The sequence below is a fragment of the Protopterus annectens genome, chromosome 7.part0, assembly GCF_019279795.1.
Source record: "Protopterus annectens isolate FY-2018-M chromosome 7.part0, PAN1.0, whole genome shotgun sequence".
NCBI classification, from domain to species: Eukaryota; Metazoa; Chordata; order Ceratodontiformes; family Protopteridae; genus Protopterus; species Protopterus annectens.
The window spans coordinates 1,137,886,109-1,137,906,712 of record NC_056739.1 but is presented as its reverse complement, the minus strand read 5'-3'; the positions used below and the strand labels follow the sequence as shown (position 1 = coordinate 1,137,906,712).

At 39.0% G+C, this 20,604-nt stretch overlaps 1 protein-coding gene across 1 annotated transcript in view; it reads right to left on the bottom strand.

Moving 5' to 3' along the window:
* The window catches only part of RASGRF1 (Ras protein specific guanine nucleotide releasing factor 1), an 892,789-nt gene that overhangs the window by 435,848 nt on the left and 436,337 nt on the right, over positions 1 to 20,604 (bottom strand). The window contains exons 10-12 of the mRNA XM_044076380.1: positions 13,386 to 13,546; positions 1,685 to 1,748; positions 866 to 1,002 (exon numbers count right to left, since the gene is read on the bottom strand). Coding sequence (XP_043932315.1) covers positions 866 to 1,002; positions 1,685 to 1,748; positions 13,386 to 13,546 — 362 coding nt within the window. The remainder of the gene's footprint in view (positions 1 to 865; positions 1,003 to 1,684; positions 1,749 to 13,385; positions 13,547 to 20,604) is intronic.

The following is a 20,604-nucleotide window of genomic DNA, read 5'->3' as shown; positions in this document are numbered from 1 at the left end:
CGGTGGTGCAGCAGTTAGTGTTGTTGCCTCACAAAGGTACTCCAGTTCGATCCTCGGCTGGGGTGCCTTCTGTGCGGAGTCTGCATGTCCTCACTGTGGTCGCGTGGGTTTCCTCCGGGTGCTCCGGTTTCCTCCCATATCCCAAAGACATGCTGTAGGTGGATTGGACACTCTAAATTGGCCCTAGGTGGATTGGACACTCTAAATTGGCCCTAGGTGTGAGTGTGTGCATGTGTGTGCCTTCTGTGGAAGGTTGGGTTCCAGGCTGGCAACTCAACACTGTAAAAAACTCCACTGCCAATCATGAGCAGATGGGTGATCCGCTGTGGCAACTCATAACCGGGAAAAGCTGAAAGAAAAAGAAGACCATTATTGATGAAATCATATTATTTATGGTATAATTTAGCCATTTCTGGATGCAGTACTGTCAAGCCTATTATAGTACTAACTGCTGGATATTTATTTGGGTTCTGAGAAAGACAACAATCTTGGAGGGTCAGATGACTGGCAGCTGCACATTTTGATAAAGATTGTTCCTTAATTTCAGTTTATGCAAATGTCTATTGATCCACACATCATGTAAAACACAAACAAAAAAACTTCCACTATTTTTTAGTTGTTATTTCTGTAATTAAACAATACTAAACTACTGGAAATTATTTTGTTGTCATCAGAAAACAGAAAATAATAATGACAAATGTTTTACAATAGATTAAATTGATACATATCCTGTACTTATGGCTGTTTTTAAAGTGTAACATTTTCCCACATAGTTATTTTAATGACTTTTTTGTAATGATTAAGGAATAATAAATTATTCCAGCTAAGCATAACACCTGCAAAATAGAATTTCTGTTTTACTTGCCTGACTGATATCACTTGTCCAAGCTGACTTCTCTTGCCTGGATGATGCTACAAGGATGGTAGTAAACGAGGGAGAATCCTTTGGTTCCACAACGATTTTGAAATCAAGATGCTCCATATCTTGTCCTGCTGTTTTCCCTTTGCAGTTTAAAAATTAAAATATTAATAGCCAGAAAGAAACACGATACATAAATACAACCTTTAAGATTGTTTAATACCTTGCTACTGAATAAGATGATTTAGTATTGAGATGTGTTTTTTCAAGTTATATTAGTTTTATAAGGAGTGCCCGTTTACAAGCTCCTCTTCATCTTTTACAGAATCTGTAGTCCAGTGCAGTAAAACAATTTTTGCCTTAGTGTTTTCAATGAAAAATCCTGGTCAGTCTAGGCCCTTCCATATTCAAGTATGACAGAGTTATACTGCAATGTCTCCCAATTCCTTTTATGCTACCACCTTTGTATTTGTGTAATTCAGCAGAGAACAGATCTTGGAATTTATGAATGCAGTTTTTTTACACTTGTTAGTCATGTTACTGCAAAAACTTTTTCTGTATTCTAACTTATAAACTACACACAACCTTTAGTTACAGTGGATTATGTAGCTCTGAAATATTGATTTCAGTCATTAAACCCGGCATGCTGTGTAGTTAGTGCTAGCCACTGGGGCTGTTAGGTAGCCAGTTTGTTTATTCTTCATAGCTTAGGATGGTAGGGCAGAAGAAAATTAAATAGGTAAGTCAGTTTTTATCTTGTTTTAATCATACAGCTCAGGGTAGTCCTGCAGGAAAAACTTGATTTTTGAAAGAAGAAAGACCTACCTTCATCATCTGTGCCTTCTGGATCCTCCACCAATGTGCAGTCAATAAGTGAGATCACCCCATTCTGGAAGGAAGGAGCATATTTAAATACAATAGATTTACAAAGCAGTTACCTGAATTGGACTCTGGAATACAACAGATCAGTTTTTGATCCCTTACTATATAATAAGCAACTCTCAGCACTTAGTTTTACAGACATTTAAGCTGAAACATAAACTGCTTTGCATGTTTAATTCTTCATTGCCTGTCTGAAATAATGCTATTATCTTCAGGCAGGAAAGTTTACTGGTTATGGTCGGAAACAACAAAATTTCTTGAAGACCACAATGTGATTTGTACTACGTACAGATGCATGCTGTGTGCGTATCATTCGTTAACGATTCTCCAGGAGGTGTTCATAAATGTGGAGTAGGGCTTTTGTAACATATAATGCAAATTAAAGTCTTCTGTTATTCACAATACACCCTAAATACTGATCTATCAGAGCAATTAGGCTGGAATGTAATACTTTATATTATAAGCAGTGGATTTGTCTGTGGGTGAGAATAAGCTGACTTGACACTTATTTGTTCCCCTTTCTAAATCCCATTGCTCTAATTTACAATCAAGCCAAAATTAAAACAGCTAAGATCAACCTAGTTGTTTTTTTTATAAACAGTTTATTAACATAAAAATAAATTATTAACTTAATTTTGGGTAGACATTAATCAATAAAAATGAACTTTCTGTACAGCATGAAAGTTACAAAAACATAAAATTACTTAACATTAGTTCCCAGCAGTGTGGTAAGGGATGCAATATACTAATTAGTCAGTATCCAGTCCAGACCAGTGCTAAGAGTCCATGGTCCTTGATGGGCACTGTTAAATATGTCTGCATTCTCTGTGTAGTCTCTCTATCTGTCTTTGGGGAGATCCATAAAACTGGTGATGATTCCTTGCATTTGGATGTTGTCTCCCCTAGTAGGCTAAAGTACAGTTCATCTGTAGGGACTCCTGGTTAAATGCCCCTGTCTGGTACACTCCACTTTCATGCATTGAGAATGGATTTATCTTTTTGGATTTGCCCGTCCTGCAGCTGGCAAGATGCAATATCACCGTCTTTGGTGCCTTTTCCAGAATGTAGAAAGCTATATCAATCCATTGGCAGGGCTCTTTCAGTATTTGTCTGCAAACAGAAGGAAAGTATGACTGGAGCAAGAAGACGAACATCTGAAAGTCTGCAAAAGTCTGATGTCTGATTATTTTCCAAGTCTGACTCCGCTTAACTGACCCAAAGTCTCTGGGTGTCCCAAAAATGATTGAACAAAAAAATTACTCAGAATGACTGAGTTCAGTTCCATTGCAGTATATATATCTTTCCCAGGCAGATAGGGTTTTGTAATTGGCTTCATTCTGTCTCTGCAGTTGATTAAATCCAGTCTTTGCCATAGCTGTTTATCATATCACAGTAGATAAGCTGTTTGATTAACAACACATCCAGAAAGTGGAGGGGGTTGCAGAGATCACATTATTTACATCCTCGGTGTTCATTATTCCTTTCTGACCTCTTGACACTGTAATGTCCACGAAGCAGAATGGTGTATAACTTCATGTACCAGCGCAGAGATTTTATTTGTTGAAGGTACCTTTCAGTCTGTGCTGAAGACAAATACCCAGTATAGATGTTAGGCAGATTTTTAGCAGATAGGGGTAGGTGTTTCAGTCTTATGTTGCATGCTTGTTTCTGAACATTTCAGATGCCTCTTTACCAGGAAAACAAACCTTAATTGCATGCCTTTTGTTGAAGCCGGGACATATTTTAAATGTAGGACTTCATGCTCTCTATTTTCACTATTTTTTTACATTCCATTACATATGCCAGGAAAATAGCAAGATTAATACACAGCCATATATGAAGGCAGAATTAATAAATGCACTCAGAGCAAGAAATCTGGACAAAGGCATAAATAAAAGTGGGACAAAGGCCCCAAAACAGGAACAATTTTTAAATATCGCTTTTATAAACTTAGCAAGTTGCTAGAATAAAAGCTTTTGCATTAGCATGGAATTTCTGAAGGGTATGAAGTCTGAAACTCAAATGTCTGCCGTTATTTTCTTACTTGAGTCTTTAATGATTTGTCACTAATTTGCCAAAAAAACACAATTTTATGAAACATGGACCAAAAATAGGTGGCAAAAATCTGGACATTCTGCAAAAATCTGTACAGTTGAGAGGAATGGTAGTTGTGCATCCATCACTGATGCTTACCAAATCTTTGGTATGGTAGCTATTACCTATGTCTAAAGCTGCATAGGACAGGTGAGAGATATGATAGTAAACCATATTTAAAATACATGTTCATAATATTTATTGCACTGGTAGGATGCATTGTTGCATGTATGTAAACGTGGGCAAAATGATGCTGAAGACACTGAAGTTGGAAGTGCTGATCACCTTGACAGACATATATATTTTTAATTTTTATGTAAGTGGATGATGCCTACATGGCTACCATCTTAGCTGAGATTTGGCTCAACTAAACTTAACATAGTGTTTTAACACAATACAGTTTACAAAAACAGGTAAAACTCAGAAACGTTTTCCAGAAACATTAGATTTCATAGCAGAAATAAAGTGAAATGATTGGTGGTCATTTTGAATAATAATTGTACTCAGACGTACTGCAGACTTTGTCTCTCTTAAACACAATCACCACTACAATTGGTTGAGTTTGCCATCTGTGAAAACATAAATGTTTTAACCATTGTATTAGCTGTATTATCTCTCCTGCATCTTGAGCAGCTTAAAGTTGCACCCCTTTGCTATTTCTGCTATATATTTTTAAGGTATCACCACTCGCTCAATTATTCAGTGGCTACAACTTCTACTATTTATAGTGTTAGTCTACATTTTTTTTCATTAGCATGTCTGAATCAAGTGATACATACACAGAACCACATTTCACCGATTTGCAGTTGTAGCTTTAATTTCTTTACTTGATTGCTCTCTGGGATTTGAATGTGGCCTAGTCGAGCATCCATCATTGATGCATAGCGAATCTTTGGTATGGTAGCTATTACCTATGTCTAAAGCTACATAGGTGTTGTATAGGTTCTGCCTATGAGTAGACCAGACATGGTCTTTGTTACATTGTTTTCTGTCATACATTAGTCTTAAATGCCATAACAGAATCTCAGATGTGACAGTATTTATGGTGCCACCAAATACATCCTACTTCATTCATACTGAGTTTTCTTACCTTTCACACATCTCTACTTATATATATAAAAGGCAGGCCCTATACCATTATGTTCTTGCATCTGCACTTTGTGAAAAGTAGGGTGTTGAGTGCTAACTTGTGTACCTACGGCACTATAAATTAACATTTCATCTACTGAGTACAAGGCATTTATGCAAACATAGTTCATTTTCTCAGCTGCATTTATGACAGATAATGTCACTCTTTCTAAACAGGTTAAGGATGACATAAGCAAGACATCCTACTTGGAACATTAAAAACTGCAAGGATTAACAGCTGCAAATCTTGTATGATTTTGAAACAGTGGTAAGAAAGCTGCATTCACAATTATAATATAGTTTTGTGGGTAATTTCAAACTGGTGCTGGCATTTACCTCATTTAATGCTCCATTGGTTTGTGTTGGATTGGCAAATATATTTTGAATATGAAACTGAATGATACTGGATTCTACAATGATCTTGATGATATATATATATATATATATATATATATATATATATATATACATGTATCTATCTATCGCTATCTATATCTCTATCTATCTATATATGTAAAACTGTATAGGTATATATGTCTACACACACACACACACACACACACACACACACACGCACGCACACACACACACACACACACACACACACACACACACACACACACACACACACACACACACACACACACGCACACACACATCCATATCATATACATTTCAGAAAAAAAATGTTGATTTTTAACTGTTAATTTAGCATCCGGACCATGAACAGAGATTTTGCATTTGCACTACTTTATTTATTAGAAGACACTCTGTTTGTGAAAAGTGTGACTGACTTATGTCTGCGATGAGTTCAGAACTGTTAGCAAATGAAGTTTGGCAACAAACTAAGTTGTCCCGGGACATATTCATGGGGGGGGGGTGTTAGGCTAATATTAAGTGGAGTTAAGTGGGTTGGGGAGGTGAAAGGGTTAACTGGAGGCAGGGATGGTTGGGAGGAAATGAGATAACAACGGGGAGGGGCTTAATAGTTTTAGTTTAGTGTAGTTGGGTTAAGCAATCACATTTTGGCGTGAACTTGCTATACTGCAGGTTCATGTCCTGACAACCAAGTGTTCTTTGGTCATGTAGGCCTTGGTTTGGTGATGGGCTTGAGGAGGTGTGTACCTAGGGTATAGAGTATGATCATATGTATGCTGGTTAAAGGAATTTATTTATTTATTTATTTTGTGGGGATTGCATTCACAGATTTGGCATCCAGGTTTTGTTAGTGTATTACTGCCATGCTTGTAAGGGGTAGAATAACATTATGGGGCTTTATTATTGTTGGTAGCATTAGGCAGCTAATAGACATAGCTTAAAGTGCTTTGTGAGCTTTCGGTTCGTATTCTGGTCACTTGGTAGGTATAATTTTGGTCTTTTTCTGTAGTAGTGGTTGTGGGGAACAAGGGTAGTTTGGGAGTTTGTGCATCAGCACTATGGCAGTTGCAGGATTTTCCTAAGATGTGCTGGGAGGTAGTCACTTGTTTCCCCTTTGTATAGCCCCGTTAGTGTGAGGCAGCTTTTTTTAGCAGGGTTACTGCATTTAATGTGGAGTAGCATTGTTGAGGTGGAACGATGAGGGCCCAGTGCAGTTGGCATCAAATGACAGAGATACAAATGTGTTGTGGTATGGGAAATCAATAGATAGGATGCATTGTGGTTGATTTGAATATTCTTTTTTTTTCTAGATAGAGGCATTGGTGGCATGTGGTTGAGGGGATGTTGCTGGGGATAGGGTTTTGGGTAGGCAGTCATCGGAATGTGCATTGGTGGTGCTGGTGTAATGATTTGCGGTTTTCTTTTGTCAGGCTGAAAAGAGCTTTTCGCAGGTTTTGGGTAGGGGGAGAGTGGCGGCTGCCCTGCACATGTGTGATGCGACTTAATGGAGTGGGTCCCTGTCTTGATACAGGTTTTAGCATGAAAGGAAGTCAGGTTGGAGGGAGCAGGTTTCTTGGCTGCCCAGAGTTTCGTGGGGTGCACAATTTTTTTTCCTCTTCTTCTCCCTTATTTTTGGCCCCCCTTCCCTCAAATGAGGGACGATGAGAGATTACCGTGGGTTTGGCTTTTATTCCCCTCTGGAGCAAGTACCGAGTTCAGTTGCTGTAGTGCGGGTTCGTTAGTTCGTTAGTGGAATTCTACCAGTGACGTTTGCTTGTGAGGCATGGTGGCCACTGCAGTATAAGTCATACCTTGTGGTTCCCTGCCAACATAATCTAATTTTTGTAGCTTCTGAGTATTGGCTGGCTGCGGGAAAGGAGGGAGCTCGATCAAGGGAGTTTGTTGTTGCTTCGCCTTCTTTCCATGGGCATTTGGGGGCTGGATGAAGGCTGGAGGGAGCCGTGATCGCCATTTTCATGGGCCAGGAGTTCCACGGGGAAGGAGTGTGGGCTCTGCCTGAGGACAGTGTGGTCCTTGCATGAGTGGAGTTGCGGGGAAGAGGTGTCAGTGCAGCATTAAGCTGTGCCCTTTGCATTAAAGTCATTCTGTGTAGAAGAATGCTAATGCTGAATGTTAATAAAGGGCATCTGACAAATCATAAACAAAAGGCTGTATACAGTGTAAATAGTATTCCCATGCCCAAGTTTTAAGACAGAGATACGTGGATTGGGAATAAATGAATACAGATGAGATCAGTACAGAAACCTGCATGCAAAATTTAATGTAAAGTGTGCTCTTAAGTTCTATAAGCCATTGGTGTCAATCTAAATGAAACATGATTTCAGATACTGAAAAACAGATACACATACACATATAATTTGTATAGTTAATCCAATTCTAAAACACTGCAAAAATTATTTCAGCAAATATTATACTGCACTGTAGTATGCATCATGTAAATATAATGGAATAAAACTACTAAATTTGTGAAACATATTTGTCCAGATTATATAATATGTCAGGTATAGTCATACAGGTGCCGCTGTGGCGACCCCTAGCCAGGAAAAAGCCGAAAGAAGAAGAAGAAGAAGTCATACAGGTGCCATTTTGTTTTCCAAACTCAGTTAAAATTTGATGAAGCTGCACAACAGGCATGCAACAGAATGTATCTCACCTAGGTTGTAAGGGGGGAAAGTAAACTGTCCCTCTGTAGTCAGAAGCGTGTATGAAGGCAGAAGAATAGCTAATATTAAAAATTAAAGAGAAGAAACACTAATTCATATTGTTTACTTAACTGTTAACTCAGTAAGTAACAGAGTCAAGTTCTTTTCAAGCCATATTGTGGGCCAATATTTGGTTAAGTGAGCTGTTCAGATTAATTGTATAGATTATATAGATTATATAGATTATATAGATTATATAGACTGAGGGAATCAAACCCACAGCAACATGATGAAGCCTTTTATCAATTCATATACTTAATTGACCATGCTTACCTCAAGCAAGGAAGCTGTCATCAGTTCATATACTTAATTTCCTGTGATATGTTTTCATGTCTTTTCTACAAAGGTGAAATAACTGATACTATCTGACCATGCTTACCTCAAACAAGGAAGCTGTCATCTGAGTTTGGCCAAATTAAGTTTCAGTTCATGACACTGGTCATTACAAGGATATACATTTTCTCTGGATGTAGATGGTACATGCAGTGTTTTTACTTAGAAAGTAGTGAAATCATTTTTTTTTTGAAGAAACTCACTTTTGTTAGTTATAGACAATATAAGTTTTAGACAAGGAGATGAAGAGAAGGAATTAGGATTACTGTAATTTGTCTGATTTCCTATCAGAAATATAGGTTTTTCTCAATGCTGCCTGATGCAGGTGGGACATAATGACAGCAGGACAGGTGTGTGAGGAATGGAGGGAAGATTTGGGGCTGGTGAGTTTGTCAGTTGGGCAGGGCTCAGGTACATGCTGCCAAGGTTCTTGGATGACCGTTTGGACTGGGAAGGGGGGAGGTTGGAGGAGGCAGCCACCATGGTCTTTGTGGAGCACATACTCACAGCTGACTAAAAACTTCAACTAGGAAGGTCATAGGATAATTTAAAATATGCTGGTTTTACTTATAAATAAGCTCTTTTAATAAATTGATAGGATTTAGTTTTTATTTACCATGGATATCAGTAAAAAAAAAAAGATGGTCTAACACTGAATATGTTGCAGGCCCTTTCAATGTGGAACTGGGAGGAACATTAACATTTTAAGAACCCAAATGAGGTACATTCCTCGTAATTCAGTACACTGGAGAGGTATGTTGCAGACTGTGCTCTCATGCAGGCATGGGTAAAGTTAACTGTCAAAGGGGAGGGTTGGGAAGTAAGGTTGAGGGATGGGCACACCGTAAAAAGAGAGTTTATATATCAGGGTTAATGGGTTGTACAATTTGTTCTATTAATTGCTAGTATGCTAGATTAACATTGAAAGTTGTTTCTGCCTTTGGGCATTTGCATTCAATAGTAAAAGGAAGCACGGTCATTGGCCATAGGTAAAGGTTTGATGGGGTGGCAGGGGTTCTGGTCAGTGCCTCCATGTTAAGTAATCATGGCATGTGTGCACATAGAACTTATCATGTCTCTTTCTTTGCAGATTGCTGGAGTGCAGAAGGCATCATGCGGTGGCTTGAAAGGGGATTTGAAAGGTGATGCTTTTGATAGGATGGACATGCTTGCCACTTGAATGGGGCACAAGGAGGGTCTGAGTAATCATCCTAGTAAGGCATGTTTGAGCTCTGTGTTTAATTAGTGGGAGCTGATTATTGCACTGGTATAGGTGGCAAGTAAGGAAGATTTAGGTAAAGGGGCCAAAGGGGAAAACTGTCGGGGATGGTTTATGGGGAATGTGAGGATCCCACTGGATGCGTATGGTCACGATACTTATAGAAGCACAGGAACTTATTAGGCTACAGCTCTACGGCTCCTGCAAGCCAGTGAAGTTCAATCCTTGCTTTCCTGGAACCTTGGGGTTGTATTCACTCATCCAGTTGTTCGAACCATATGGGGAGGAAGGGCCAAGGAGGTGTTTGACATGATGCTGGAGTTTATTCCTAACGGGTGGCATCTTGGGGTGACAAATTTGTCTCTTGAGTAGATAGTGTTAATGTTACATACCAGGTTAAGGTTTTACAGAATAGTACAAGGATCATTTCACTTGGGGTTTGGATGAATTTTGTAGATAAGATTTTAGGAAGAATGGTAGGCAGGTGGCTGAGTTTGGGTAGTTTTAGAAATGGGGTGCATTGTTACAGGGGAGTTAGAATGTATAAGGAAGCCTGGTTGCAGGATAAGGCAGCTGTAGGATGCTAGTTGTATAGGTAACATAAGGAAAGAGCTTTTTAGGGGAAAGGCTAGGGGCAAACAGGGGTTAAGAATGGTTTGGTAATGAGTGAATTGAGGGTGTTTATGGCTTGGCAGCACGTATTTCATTGCTGAGCATAGGTGAGTTTTCAGGAACTAGGTCAATGGGTGCTGAATTTCTGCCATTTAAGGTTAGGTCATTAAAGTTTTGGAGTTCGGCTATTCCCTACGGTAATGGAGTTGTTGCACATGTAGAACTGGGTAGTGGGGTGCTAAGGTGATGTGCTACTGTTAGCAGGGTCTTGGGTGTGAGACTTGCTACTAGTTGCTTGACTGGGGTCGTCTTGAGTTCAAGAGGTTATAGTTTGGTGTTTTTTTGTGATTACAGGCTGTCAATACATTCAGGTTGAGCTATGATTTCAGCTTTGAAGGCAGCGGGCTAAAAGGGTATTTGTTCTCTTGGTGTGGATGTTCCAGTGTTACAACAGGGTCACTGTAATACTACTTTAGTTTCATTAGGGTGTGTTTCAGTGATGGCATGGCAAAGGGGTTTATGACGGGATTCTAAGGTGCTTTACTGAGGATGGGTATGCCAAATGATGTTTGGCTTGACCCTTCCCTTTATGGGAAGTGGATTGAACAATTTTGGGTAGAAGGGAGGGGGAACAGCCTGGTCAGGCTGGTTGGCAGAGAAGAGGGATAGGCTTGCCCTCTTCTGTTCCCCCTCTGATGTCTGGATGTTCATTTCAAGGATCTGGGGAAAGGAAATGAGTAGTTGGAGGAAGCTTGCTGAATAGATAAGCAAGCTGCGGTAAGGATGGTACTTATTTGGTGGAAGGTAATTGAATGGATGGTGTATGAAGTGAGTTGGTATGCTGCTTCATAAGTAAAGTAAGCGAGCAGTGGTATGGACCCTGCTTGTTGGGCAGGGTGAGTAGGTACGCTGCCCTGATTAACATTACAATGAATGGTGTATGAAGTGAGATGGGACGCTGCTTCATAAGTAAAGTGAGGAGAGGTATGGACACTGCTTACTGGGGCAGGGTGAGTAGGTACACTGCCCTGATTAACATTACAAGGATGTTATGCTGTATTTAGAATCAATTATATAATGAATAGTTGTAATTAATAAAGTTGGTGATCAAAGCTATGTTATGGAAATTTAATAAAGGTCGTCAAATTTAGTTTGGTGTGATGTGTGTTACTGAAGGGGACCAGGACAAATGAAGTTTGGCAACAAACTAAGTTGTCCCGGGACATCTTCATGGGGGGGTTAGGTTAATATTAAGGGGATTTAAGTGGGTTGGGGAGGTGAAAGGGTTAAGTGGAGGCAGGGATGGTTGGGAGGAAATGAAATAACGATGGGGAGGGGCTTAAGAGGTTTAGTCTAGTGTAGTTGGGTTAAGCAATCACATTTTGGCGTGAACTTGCTACCCACCCACCCTTCCTCTTTTCGTTGGTGGGGAGTAGGGTTATTTATCAGTAGGGATAGGCAGAGAAGAAGGATAGGCTTGCCCTCTTCTGTTCCCCCTCTGATGTCTGGATGTTCATTTCAAGGATCTGGGGAAAGGAAATGAGTAGTTGGAGGAAGCTTGCTGAATAGATAAGCAAGCTGAGGTAAGGATGGTGCTTATTTGGTGGAAGGTAACTCAATGGATGGTGTATGAAGTGAGTTGGGACGCTGCTTCGTAAGTAAAGTAAGCGAGCAGAGGTATGGACCCTGCTTGTTGGGCAGGGTGAGTAGGTACGCTACCCTGATTAACATTACAATGAATGGTGTATGAAGTGAGATGGGACACTGCTTCATAAGTAAAGTAAGCGAGTAGAGGTATGGACACTGCTTACTGGGGCAGGGTGAGTAGGTACGCTGCCCTGATTAACATTACAGGGATGTTATGCTGTATTTAGAATCAATTATATCATGAATAGTAATTAATAAAGTTGGTGATCAAAAGCTATGTTATGGAAATTTAATAAAGGTCGTCAAATGTCATTTGCTGTGATGTGTGTTATTGAAGGGGACTGGGACAACAGTTTTGAATTTTGAGGTACAATAACTCCTCTATAGAGAATGACTGATGGTCTAGTGACTTCTAGATGAAAATGCATACACAACATCTGTGATATCTGTCTTTTTATCTTCTTTAGGCAGAAAGTGCACTTGAGAACCATCTTCCAAGTTTCACAAAAATATTATAAGGACAGACTGTTCTTTTCTCAGGCTTATTTTTTTTTAATTACGTTAGTTCAGAATAAGTAAGAGCATTTGTTCATCACTGCCATCTAACACTTTCTGTTGGGAGTGCAGCCACATGACGGGTTGAATATAAATACAAAACAAGAAATGATGGTACAAGAGCTCAGATGATATCAGATAACTAAAGTTATCTATTTTGTACTGTGTTGTAGATATAATTTATGTCATCTTAAAATATTGAGATGGGAATCAATGTGGAGAAATAAATGCAGCAACATATTTTAAGCATTATTAGCTAATAATGATTTTCACAGATTTTCTATAATAAACAAAAAATGCAAAATACATATATGTGAGTAAATAAAACTGGAGACATTTATTTTCTAAAACTATAGCAAAGGAGTGTGAAATAATTCTGTGATTGTTAGCAAAAGGGCATGTCACTTGAGTTTAAGTCTATAGAGTTTATATTTACAGGTGAAGTTTCTGTTAGTCAGCCTCTTTATTATATTTTATTTTGAGTTTGTTAACTCGGGTAGAAGCCTGACCTAGTAGATATAGGACATTATATACCGAGTGAATGCCAAAATGTAATACACACATGCATTATATACAAAGTGAATATCAGAGCAGGCTTGAGGGGATAAATGCAATAGATACAAGACATTATGTTTAGAGTGACTGACACAACACAATATATACATGCATTATATACAGTGTGTATATCACAGTTGGCACACTGAAAGAATCACAACGAAAATCAGATTCAGAGAAAGGTATGTAAAGGGGAAAATAGGATACTTTCTTAACTAGGAAGACATTATCCTTCCTTAACCATTTCACAGATAAATTAATTTTCATGTATATGTTGCTTCCTTAGTTTATATAAAGGCTTGTGAAAGGACTTTGATTTATTAATCAATTCATCAGCAGCCTTGTTGCATTGCCTGTTAATTTTGCAGCTTGTCACAAATGACATAAGAGCAATATTTACCTTTGTTAAATGCAGCTTTCCTCCTGAACCTCTTGTGCAGATAATTAGGTGTTTAGAGAATAGAAAGCATTGCCTTTCTCCTTCTTTTTTCAAGGACAATGATCCCAGTCTCCCTCGTGTGATTTTTCCCTTTTCGCTCATCGGTACCTGGATCAGTGAACCTGTATAAAAGTGAAAGAGGTGTTAATGCTACAATAATGTTTTCCTGTGTAGTGTGTGATAAGCTAATGTAGTTATGTGCTGTGTAAAGAATAAAGCCAGAGCGAGCTCTATTATTTAAAGAAGAAAACTCAGAAACAAATGAATTAAAAAAAAAAAAAGTATAAAATAAAAGCATGGACATTGGCTTGCATATACAGTGGTAAGACAAAGGATTTCCTACTAAAAAGCAATCTAGAATGTGCCATTAGTTTTAATGTGAGAAATTAATAGTTGTTTATTTTTCTTGCAAGGACAAAGTTGCTCTTTAATTTGTCTGTGCATTTTTGTATTCCTGCCATTAGCTGTTCTCCAAGATCATATGCTCCCATAGTATTCAGAATAAGTATGTTTTTTCTCTTGAGGTATAGGCCTGTGCTTGTTCATATTTTGTATTTTCCATGCATCCTGCTTGAATGTGTCTATATAGTAAAAATGCATGAAACTGTTCTACTTTTCTGGTGTGTGGGATTATGCACAATATGTTTGTGAGGATATTGAACCAAGATCTGTAAACACATTTCAACACCTCCTGGCAAAAAAAGGAAAAAAAAAGTCTGTCAGAGGTAAAGAAATCATGCTGGTATGTTTGGAAGTCATTGTTTAACGCACTGTATAGGCCTAATAACACAAAAATCATTAGAGGCTGTAAAGACTGGTAGAGATGGGTGAAGGCTACCAGCCTAGCCAGATAGAATTGTGCAGATAATTCTATCATTTGTAAATATGAACGTTGAACTTAAAACAATGTGGCAACATTGCCATCTGCTGTAGAGAAAGCTAAGTCAAGCATTTCTTGTTGGTCCTTTGAAATTAAAATTATTTCATCACTGCCTTTGATGTTTTACAATTCGGCTCCGTCCGGGCTAGTGAAGGCTTCCTGCCTATTGTTTTAAGGCTAAAGTTAATGACCAGAATTTACATGTGGAATACCCTTTATTGCTCTAAGTGTAAAAGAATGTAACTGCAGTTTCTGTCAGCCTGGGAACAGCAGGAAAGTGTGAAATGATGTAATGTTTTATCAGAACTGCAGTTTCAATTTAAACAGAGAGAACCAGGAGGCATTAAACATTTTTGTCTTGAACATCCAACTCAGCACTGCCTTATGCTCTATGTAAGTAAGTTATTTTAGAAGTGTGTTTTCTTTTAGCAATAGCTAGAAAATTAGAAAGATTAGACTAAGTGTTTTTCGGTGATGTCAGAACTGTACTACTGATTTATTTTAAGTATTTCTGTGTGATCTCTGAACTCTTGACTAGCACTGACTATGTAGTAGAAAGTATTGTCTTGTGGTTCTAATTATTTATTATTAAATATTTTAAAACCTTTTAACTGTGGCTGGTTTGTGTAGAGATAAGTTAAGCTCTAGAGTACATTGCATGTATATAAGGATCCTGTACCAAGTCACTCTAATAAGTCTTGAGACCGTTTAGTCACATCTACCAATTGGATAATAATATTGCACAGTAATAATTGGACACCCTTTTAAGGGCCTTTGAGTAGCTGATAAATATTAGCGGGGTGGTGGCAGTAATTACTATGGTATAGTCTGGGTAAAAGGGGCAAAGCTGGAGAACCTGTGCCAGCCTTCCCCAGAAGTGTCTGGGTGGTTGTATAAATTTATCTCAAAGTGTGTGTGTGTCAGCTACTTGGGCAGGGACATGAAGTACTGGTTGGACAGAGAAGTTGCTGGAGATTTTAGCTTGCCCAGCTAGGCTGAGATCTGGACCCTATAGTCGTGCCAGTGGGGAGTCTTATTGGGGACCTGGAGAGCAAGGGAGTAACCAGCCCTGGACTGACTGTGATCTCTGTGTGCTCTTAAGGGACGTTGCACTTTACTGTGTGTATGCATTATCCTTTCCTCTTATATGAGATGCCCTCTCTGGTGTTAGTAGTGAGGATTGAGGTTCCTTGATTGCTGGGCTAGGGCATGGGCGTCACAGAGGCAATAGCTAGAGATAGCAAAATCAGTTCAATAGCTCTGTTGGGGAAACAAAATATGCAAAAATCACAATTAATACACTAATGAATTATATAGCTGCTCTGGGAATAGGTTGTAGCTGATTTACACACCGGGGTCCCTACATTTACTGCATATAAAGTACTGGCACAGACAAACAAAACACATTAGAAGAACTTTTTTTAATAAAAAGAGACCATGCTAAGCAAAACAACATATGCCAGTAGTTCATTTTTAGGTACAAAGTTACTTTCCATAACCAGGCAGAATTTGTGCCAAACATATCAAACACATTAGGACTTGTCTTCATTCATAAGAAAGGCAATTGAGGATACTTTACCTGCCTGTCTATCTATCTGTCTATCTTTGTGCATATATAAACATATAATATAGTGTATTTCTCTACATGCACACACACAAACACCTGTATATATATATATATATATATATATATATATATATATATATATATATATATATATATATATATATATATAAATGTTGTTGTCTTTCGGCTTTTCCCAGTTAGGGGTCACCACAGCGGAACTCCGGTCTGCTAATGATTGGCAGTAGATTTTGATGAACGCAGAGGTGCCAGCTTGGCGTTCAATCTTCAACTAAGGCATACCCATTTAAGCATGTCGTTCGAATGTCCACCCAACCGCGGGGAGGACATGCAGACTCCACACAGAAGGCACTCCCTGCACTCTAGCTGAGAATCGAACGGGAGAACCTCTTGCTGTGAGGCAACAACGCTACTGTTGCACCACCGCGGATGTCAAAAACACCTGTATATATATATATATATATATATATATATATATATATATATATATATATATGTATATACTAATTCTCACATAAATGTAGATCTATGGATATGTCTATCTTTGGGTAAACTCTGCGTTATACAGCAGACATGGAATATGCCAAGACTAGTCAGTAAAGCTCAATATTTTACTCCCTGGTATGATGTTGTACTAGGTATAGAGCTGGAACTTAGTATTGGTGCTTCATTGCATGATGATGGAGGCCTTCCACAATTCCACCCTGATTATTTCAGAATCCTGGAAAATATGCATAAAATGATGATTTTGTTGTGATAAAACTGTATAATGTGTTTTTGTTGATTGGTAGGGTAATCAAATTATGGCAGTGTGTGAGAGCAAGGTTTTAGATTAGTGTGGAAATCTAGAGAGAGCTTTGAATAACATTAACTCATGTAAACCTGAACAAGTTTCTAGTCCAGAAGAGAGCAGGGAAGACTCTTTGGAGTATTGGAGGGAGCTACCCTTCCTACAAGAGTAAGTGACAGAGGCCCCAGTTTTGCCTTAGTAGTAGATGAAAATGAGTCTTTTACCTTTCAAAGCACACCTGGTGAAGAAGGTTCTGGTTTGTCTGAACTCCGGTGAACTTTCATATGGCCCATTTGAAAGACAAGACCTTAACCTGGGCTAGACAAACATATCCAGAGAAGTTCAGAATACTCTAGTCTGTTGGGTACCTAAAGAAAATGAAGAGGCTACCCAGGAGTTACTGATAACCAAACTCTTCAGCTTGACTGTAATGAAAATTGGCCATAACCATGTCTCAGGAGGACACTTGGACATGGAGGTGAAAAAGTCAAGGGATTTAGCCCAGTTATGTTAGCCTGACAAAATGAAATCAATAGAAAATTTTGTACCAGTTGTCCCAAATGTCAAAAGACAGCAAAAAAAAAAAAAAAACCCAAAAAACAAAACAGTATTTAGTAATCCTCTATTATTAATGCAAGTAATTGAGATGCCCTTCAAAAGAATAGCCATGGACATTGTAGTTCCTTTTCATTAGGTCCAATACGAAGCCCCAGAATATACATCTTAGATTATACCACCCATTTTCCTCAGGCTGTTCGTCTCAGGGAAACCAACTCCAAGGCTATTATTAAGGAGCTAGTGTTGTTATTATCACAGATAGGCATATCTAAGGAGGTCTTTATTCACCAAGGAACCAAGTCAAGCCAAGTCAAGCAGAAATTGTCATTCAGACCATACAGCAAGTGCACAGCTGAATGAAATTACATTTCTCAAAGCTCATGTGCAAAAACTTACAGTTAAAAAACAAAAACAATGGCAATACCAACAACAGCACCAACAGCAGAGTCCAAGGTATCAAGATACAAATAACCATGCTTTGCCAGTCTCAGAGGTGATATTCAGTGACTGCAGCCATCCTACCATCCATACCATTCATACTATCACCAACTCCATCCCAAACACCAAGAAAAGTTCCAAAGACCCCAACCGTTCACCTCAGATCACTCCAGTCCTGTCCACTGGCACACTACTACCTTAAGCTCAAACAATTTACGACACCAAGATCGGCAGCTCCAGCCACCAACACCAGCATCATTCCGAAGTTCAGACCAATCCTTAACCCAATAGAATTAACACCAGAGACTGAAATCCAGAAGCCAGGCTCCGATTCCTGCACTCGATACAACCGCCATCCCTGAAGGTCCAAAACAAACACAGTCAGCTCAACGGTCACTGAAAGATCCAAAAATCAAGGCAATCTACAAGAACCTAGTAGAAAAACACCACTGCTGCATTCCCCACACACTGACAACAAAGCAGTTCACAAAATGGATGACATACAAATAGGAAAAACTATATAAATACAAAAAAATATGTAACAAACATTCGGGAGCCAGAGTAGCCTCTGACATTTAGGGCACCATCATCAATTTATGAGGCATCTCTGTCAATGTTTTCAGACAAAAAAAGCTTAGATAACCCCATACACTATCTTCAGAACAATGACCTGGTGGAATGGTTCAGTAAAACTCTAAAGTCCATACTAAGGAAGGTCGTAGAGACGGATGGAAAGAACTAGGTCTAACTACTTTCCTATCTGACGTTTTCTGTGATGGATGTACCCAGATATCCACAGGATACAGTTCTGCTGAGATATTGTATGGTAGACACCCTTGTGGTTGTTGGATGTTATGAAGGAAACTTGGGAAGAGGGAGAAACCCCTTTAAGGATTTTACTTGATCATTATGAAAACATACAACAGAGAATGGGAGTAAAATTGCCCGTTGTTCAGGAGCATCTAGAAAAGCACAAGTTAGTCAGCAAGGTTGTATATCAGGAATGCCCAGAACAGGGAGTTCCAAGTCATTGACCAGGTCTAAGTTCTATTTCCCACCAGTGAGAATACATTCCTGGCTAAATGGTAGGAACCCTGTGAGTCTGTTGAGAAACTGAATGTGGTAAACTATACGGAAAGGCCATTTGAGAAAAGATGCCCTGAACATATCTATTACATAAATGTACAAAACCTTTGGAAAGAACTCAGGTCACTCTGGTCAGTGCAAGGTTAGAGGTGAGCAACTAGAAACAGCTGTTTTCCACCCTTCAGGTGGTGTTGAATTATATTAAGTATAAATCCCAAAGACAAGTGGTTCAAGAATCTTTTAAGAAACTGGGATAAATTTTCTGAGTCACCTAGGTGAACCTCCCTTATTGCACACCACACAGTGCCAATTCTAGGGCAGAAGGTGAGTTTAAATCCCTATAATATACCAGATGTGATGAAGCAGGCCATGCAAAAAGAAATGAGAAAATATATTAAAAATAAGTTATAGGGATAGAAGAATCAATCAGTGAGTGAAATAGCTGCAATGTATTAGCACCAAAACTGGACAATATTGTCTGGTTTTGTAAATTGAATAGCATGCCCAAGTCCATGCCAATTGTAGATGAACTGCTGGAACATCCAGTCAAAGCCAGATTCCTCCTTACCCTGAACCTGACCAAAAGGGTACTGGGAGATTCCCCTTAAGAATTTTAAGGGAATAAGCTGCCTTCTCCACAGCAGATAGCCTATTTCAACACATCATCCTTCCCTTTGGTATTCTTGGATGTTCTAGCCAGTTTTCCTATAACCTCACTAAACATATGTGACAGCTATCCTAGAAGATGTAATTATTTACTCAGAAGATTGGGACTCTCCTGCCAGTGCCCTAAACAGTGTTAGACTCCCTGCATCAGGCCAGGCTCACTGTCAGTGCTCAGAAAGTAAGGTCAATATGATAGAGGTTAAGTACCTCGGTTATGTGATAGGTCAGAATCTAGTTAAGCCATTAAAATAAATGGGATGGTTAAGGCATTTACCTCACAGGCACAAGATACAGGGTTTGATTCCCACCTTTAGTCACTGTCTGGTTATTGGCTAGACATGGAGTAGCCTACAGATTTATTGCCTAGTATTTACCTGTGAAACTGTGAAGAAAAGATTGAAGCAGAAGAGAAATAGCCAATACCTCAGATGAAGATGGAAGAATAGATTTTCCTTGGACTTGCTGGATATTACCAGAAATTTATACTGGAGTTTGTTTCCATAGGCTGTCCCCTAACAGATCTCACTAAAGACAGCACGGCAAAGAAGGACAAGTGGACATTTAAAGAAAAGTCTCTCTGTGCTGGAGCAGTCCTGCTGTCCCCTGACATCTCCAAGTTCTTTATAGTCTATACAAATGGATCAGAGTTCAGATTAGGGGTAGTGCTCACACAAAAAGCAATGAAGATTACCCTGTCTGTTACTTGAGTAGAAGGTTAACCAGACTGAAAAATCCCAGTGACATCATACCTATCAGTAAAATAGTCCTAAGCTTGTGCCATTTCCATTATTAAGTCCTATTCTCATGAAGTCAAATCTAAGAAATATCACAAAAATATTAAAACTTTTACTTACGTAATCACCACGGTGGTACAGCGGTAGCATTGTTACCTCACAGCAAGAGGTTCTCCCATTCGATTCTCGGCTTGGCTTGGGAGTGCCTTCTATGTGGAGTCTGCATGTCCCCCCTGTGGTTGGGTAGCTTTCGAAAGACATGCGTGTGTAAATGGGCATGCCTTCGTTGATGGTTGGGTTGTCCAGCTGGCACCTCAACGTTTCATAAAAATCTACTGCCAATCATTAGCAGACCAGAGTTCTGCTGTGGTGACCTCTTACCGGGAAGAAGCCGAAAGACCAACAACAACTTACGCAATCACCTGGTTACAAATCTCAAGTGA